Genomic DNA, 4,715 nt, shown 5'->3' on the forward strand with positions numbered 1-4,715 from the left:
GGGGGTCCGGCGGCCGGACTTGGGGGGCAGACTTGGGGGGTCCCGGGGGGCGGAAGTGCGGTCCGAGCCCGGGCCGAGAGAGCGGGGCGCGGGCCGCCCCGGGGCTGGAAGAGCGGGGCTCGGCGGGACTCTTCGAGTTCGGAGGGTCCAGCCCGACTTCATCTTAGCCGGGTCCTCGAGGTGACGCAGCCCTCCGTGCGCGCCAGCCTCGCCATCACTGCTCCACGAGCAGAAAGACACTTCGGGCTCAACGCGCTTGCTTTTTAATACCCGAGCAGAGCAAAGAACACAGTGCCAGCCAGCGCGGGCGGGCGGTTGGGGGGGGGGGGAGGGCGATAGGCCGTGCGGAGCCCTGGGGGATGGCTTGACACGGGCGGCCAAGGGGGCTGTTAGCGCCCAGTGCCGAGCGCGGGGAGGTCGCTGGGAGAGGCTGCGGAAGGGAAAGGCCTCGGCGTCACAAGGGGGAGGCTCCAGGTCTGCCGGCGAGCCTGCCCGCCCCCTCCCCCCACCAGGCAGCGCGCGGACACCTAGGGCCTGGGGGTTCCTCCTTACTCCGCAGACTGCACCTCCATGCCCCAGGGGGAGCGGAGGCGGTTCCTGCCCGCTGGGACAGCGCTGTAGGAGGCCAGAGAGCCCAGTCGTCTGGGGACACCAGACCCCCCCCAGGCCCAGGGGGCTCCAGGGGGACCAGAGCAGCTGTAAGGATGAGAGAAGTTAGGAAAGGAACGGAAGAACGGGAAAGGAGGTCTCTCCAGGTGTCCTAGCGCCCCCGCCCCCTTCGCCTCTCCCTGCCCGCGTTTGTGCGTCTCCAGTCCAGCCACCCAAACGGGCCCTGGGCGTCCATCCCCGTCACCCTCCAGCACCCCGCCTAGCTCCTCCGGCCAGACCTGGGTCCTGCCAGTGGTGACAGGGTGGCCCTCCTCCTGTGGATAGGTAGCCCTCGCCTCTTCCAGACCCGGGTACTCGGTGGCGCTGGGGACTCCGCAGCCGGCAGTGGCAGGTGCCAGGGGCTCAGGTGCGGCCCCCGAGACGTCCCACTGAGCCTTCTTCAGTCTGTGGGGACCGGAGACTTAGGAACGCGGCGCCTGAAGGCCAAGCTTTCTGCCCCTCCAGGCTTCACCTTTCTGCCCCGAAATACTTCCTGCTGGGACCCAGTGGTGTTATGGCTTCGCTCCCAACCCTTTGCACCGCCCCCCCCCCCCCCGCCCCCAGTCCCTGCTGCCCTGGGCGGAAGCACCCTCCGTCCAGGGACTCAGAGGTGGCCTCTGGCTGCCCACTGTCCTCCAGCTCTGTGGACTGCTTTCCTGCCTCGGTGACCCAGTTTCCACCTTGTCCAGCTCCTGAGGCTCAGCCTGCGTGCTCAGCTCCCTCCTCCCCTCCACACGGGGGACGTTCTGCACCAAGTCCGGGCCTTCTTCTCATACAGCCGCCACTTCCTTCAAAGCCCCCACCCCCTTCCTTAGTTCAGACCCTCCTGTCCCCAGACTCTGCCCAGATGTCCCTCCTTACTCATTGATGATTCTCTGTCGCCTCCTTAGATCCTCCAGGTGATAAGTGACAGCCCTCACCTGGGCTGGGATGCCCGCAGGTCCCTGCTGCATTCCCGCCAAATGTGGCCTCCTTCTCTTTCTTCTGCAAAGCACCTCAGGGGGTGGGAGCCTCTCAAGGGGGTACAGGCCAGGCTGGGAGCAACCAGTGGCTCTCTGTGCCAGAGAATGGGGTGGGGGCAGGGGCTAGAGGGCAGAACTGGGTCTCTCAGGAGAACTTGGACTGAAGTAGGGAGTCAGAGGTCTTGGGGAGCCCAGATCGTGACAACACAGGTGTGATCTGGAAAACATGGTGACAGATGCATAGAAAGGAGGGTGCGTGGTCAGTGCACTGGTTGGGGGGCAGCAGGGAAGAGGTGACCAGGAGGGCTGAGGATAAGACGGTGGTGGGTGCGATTTTAACCCAAAAGTGCTTTAAAAGGGCAGAGTTTGTCCTACCGGTGAGGGAGGGATGTGCCATTCTTCCGTCCAGGTGGGGCTGTAAAGCACAAACGGGGAGCTACGTGCAGAGAGGACACCCCCATCCGTATTGCTTCTCTGACTGCCCGTCCCAACCACCTGTCTATCTGGCAGTAGTTGCCCCAGTGTCCGTCAGCCAGTGGGCCAGCTGTCCCCAGACTAGGGCTCACTGCCACAGGGCTTAGTTTAAAATTGTCCGGCCTTCCCTTCCCTGCTCCTTTGCTCTGTTTCTACCCACCTGGGCCTTTGGCTAAGGCTCTCCCAGAAGAGGTCTCCATACCGCTGGGGCATCAGCGTGAGGCTCTGGGAAGGCAGGCGGGGTGGTGTAGGTCGGCTGACCACCCTGGAGCACCTGAGGACAAGGTAGGCTCAGGTCTGGCTCATCCCTCACAGCACCTGCTCACTCCTGGGACTCAGTGGTCCTATCTTTCCATGAGACCACACGGCTGTCCGGCCCCCCTCGGGCCATGTGCTCTCTTACCCATTTTAGCTGAGGAGATGGTGAGGGCTTTGAAACTGGAGCTGGGGCGAGGGTAGAGACTGCCAATTGCTTGAGCCCCAGATCTCAAACGACCAGAGAACCCATCACTGGGCTGTTAAAGAGGAGGGCCCCAGCTACTCAGGGGATGTGACAGCCAGGTTCCCTTTGGTCACCACAAGGACCCAGCAGAGCTGAACCTCTGTTCATTCCTGCTTTGTGTCCCTGTATCTCAAGAGAGACTAATCTTCTAGGAAGCAGGGGTGTGCAGAACTGGTGGTGACCAGTGCTCAGCACTTCCAGAGTCCCCAGACTGGATGCTGACTCCTCTCAGTGTCCTGGGGCTTGGCCTGGGCCCTTATCTCCTCATCTCCATGCCTCCTTACCTGACCTCAGCCCAGCCCATGCCTGTAAATACCACCAATGTGCTAACGACTCCCAAATCCCAAATCCGTATCTGCAGCCCTGGCTTTTCCCCTGGACTCCAGACTTGCAAGTTCAACCACCCCCTCAACCTCTCCTCCAGAGCGCTCCCCCCACCTCACGGAAAGGCACCCCCAATGCCCAGTTGCTAAGGCCCAAAACCTGGTATGCCTCCGTTTCCCTCAGTTTTCACGTCCAGTCCATCGGGAATTCGTGTCAGTTCTACATCACAAATACACCCAGATTTGGGGCGCCCGGCAGGCTCAGTCGGAAGAGCACGTGACTCTTGATCTTGGGGTTGTGAGTTTGAGCCCCACGTTGGGTGCAGAGATCACTTAAAAATAAAATCTTAATTCATCAACGTGGATGGAACTGGAGTGTATTACGCTATGTGAAATAAGTCCATCAGAGAAAGACAGATATCATGATTTCCCTCGTGTGGAATTTAAGAAACACAACAGGTGAACGTAGGGGAAGGGAAGGAAAAATAAAATAAAAACAGAGAGGGAGGCAAACCATAAGAGACTCTTAAATACAGAGAACAAACCGACGGTTGATGGGTGTGGGGAAAATGAATGATGGGCATTGAGGCGGGCACTTGTTGGGATGAGCACTGGGTGTCCTATGTGAGAGATAATCCCTGGGCTCTACTCCTGAAGCCAAGACCACAGTGTATATAACAAATTGGTAATTAAATTAAAAGAAACAATAAAAAGTAAGTTTAAAAAATATGTGTACATATATACATGTATATACCCTTCCTATATATACATGTATATACATATGCCCGAGACCACATGGCTGTCCAGGCCTCATGTATGTGTATATATACATATATACATACATATATATATATATATACAAATATGTATGTATATGTACATATATATATAGTTGTTTACTTTGAAAAAAGATTTCACTTAAATTTGGGGCATCTGAATGGCTCAATCGGTTAAGCATCTGACTCAATTTCAGCTCAGATCATGATCTCATGGTTTGTGAGTTCGAGCCCTGCTTGGGATTCTTTCTCTCTGCTCCTCCAGTGTGCTCACTCTCTCTCTCTCGAAATAAATAAGTAAATAAATAAGTAAGTAAGTAAGTAAATAAATAAATAAATAAATAAATAAATAAATAAATAAATAAATAAAAACTGTCTCGGTCAGTAGAGCTCTTGATCTCAGGGTCTTGAGTTCAAGTCCCACGTTGGTAGTGGAACTTACTTAAAACTAAACAATTTAAAGGGTGCCTGGGTGCTTCAGTTGGTTAAGCGTCGACTCCTGATTTCAGCTCAGCTCACCATCTTGCAGTTTGTGAGTTCAAGCCCCATGTCAGGTTCTGTGCTGACAGCATGGAGCCTGCTTGGGATTCTCTCTCTTTCTCTCTCTCTCCGCCCTTACCCCACTCATAAGCTCTCTCTCTCTCTCTCAAAATAAATATTAAAAAAAATTTAGGGGCGCCAGGGTGGCTCAGTGGATTGGGTGCCCGGCTTTGGCTCAGGTCATGATCTCACGATCTGTGAGTTCGAGCCCCTGAGTTGGGCTGTGTGCTGACAGCTCGGAGCCTGGAGTCTGCTTCAGATTCTGTGTCTCCCTCTCTCTCTTGCAAAAAATGAATGATATAACATTAAAATTGCTTTTTAATTTTTAAAGTTTCACTTAAATTAGAAAAAATAAAAAATCTAATATACCCTATTTGACCACTCCTCACCATTTCCACCTCCACCACCAGATTCCAGCACGTCTTTCCCCGCCTGGCCTATTCGATGGACTCCTCCTCCTCCTCTCCCTGCTTCCCCATTCTAATCCCCT

The 4,715-nt window shown here is 55.3% G+C and overlaps 1 protein-coding gene across 6 annotated transcripts; it reads right to left on the minus strand.

Annotated features, from left to right (window-relative positions):
* Positions 1 to 6: 6 nt before the first annotated feature.
* On the minus strand, positions 7 to 2,816 carry INCA1 (inhibitor of CDK, cyclin A1 interacting protein 1). Of its 6 annotated transcripts, none has more exons than XM_040466676.1 (7): positions 2,488 to 2,816; positions 2,245 to 2,358; positions 1,986 to 2,046; positions 1,510 to 1,703; positions 888 to 1,053; positions 553 to 696; positions 7 to 430 (listed from the first exon to the last, which is right to left on the minus strand). In XM_040466676.1, the coding sequence occupies exons 2-7, from the start codon at positions 2,295 to 2,297 to the stop codon at positions 248 to 250; spliced, it is 801 nt and encodes a 266-aa protein (XP_040322610.1). In that variant the 5' UTR covers positions 2,298 to 2,358; positions 2,488 to 2,816; the 3' UTR covers positions 7 to 247. The 6 variants fall into 6 exon arrangements, with proteins under 6 accessions (XP_040322610.1, XP_040322613.1, XP_040322609.1 ...); XM_040466679.1 differs by having other exon boundaries at positions 1,510 to 1,827; positions 1,986 to 2,025; positions 2,488 to 2,812; XM_040466675.1 differs by lacking the exon at positions 2,488 to 2,816 and having other exon boundaries at positions 2,245 to 2,456.
* Positions 2,817 to 4,715: the final 1,899 nt, after the last annotated feature.

The sequence above is a fragment of the Herpailurus yagouaroundi genome, unplaced genomic scaffold (assembly GCF_014898765.1).
Source record: "Herpailurus yagouaroundi ecotype Mexico unplaced genomic scaffold, PumYag 64917, whole genome shotgun sequence".
In the NCBI taxonomy this organism is placed as follows: domain Eukaryota; kingdom Metazoa; phylum Chordata; class Mammalia; order Carnivora; family Felidae; genus Herpailurus; species Herpailurus yagouaroundi.

Bases quoted from the DNA above. Each gene is read 5' to 3' on its own strand.
- INCA1 (XM_040466676.1), bottom strand. From the start codon at position 2,297: ATGCCCCAGCGGTATGGAGACCTCTTCTGGGAGAGCCTTAGCCAAAGG. The intron at 2,047-2,244 runs GTGGGTAGAAAC...CTCTGCACGTAG, and splicing joins AGCCTTAGCCAAAGGCCCAG to CTCCCCGTTTGTGCTTTACA. The intron at 431-552 runs GTAAGGAGGAAC...TCCCTTCCGCAG, and splicing joins ATGGAGGTGCAGTCTGCGGA to CCTCTCCCAGCGACCTCCCC.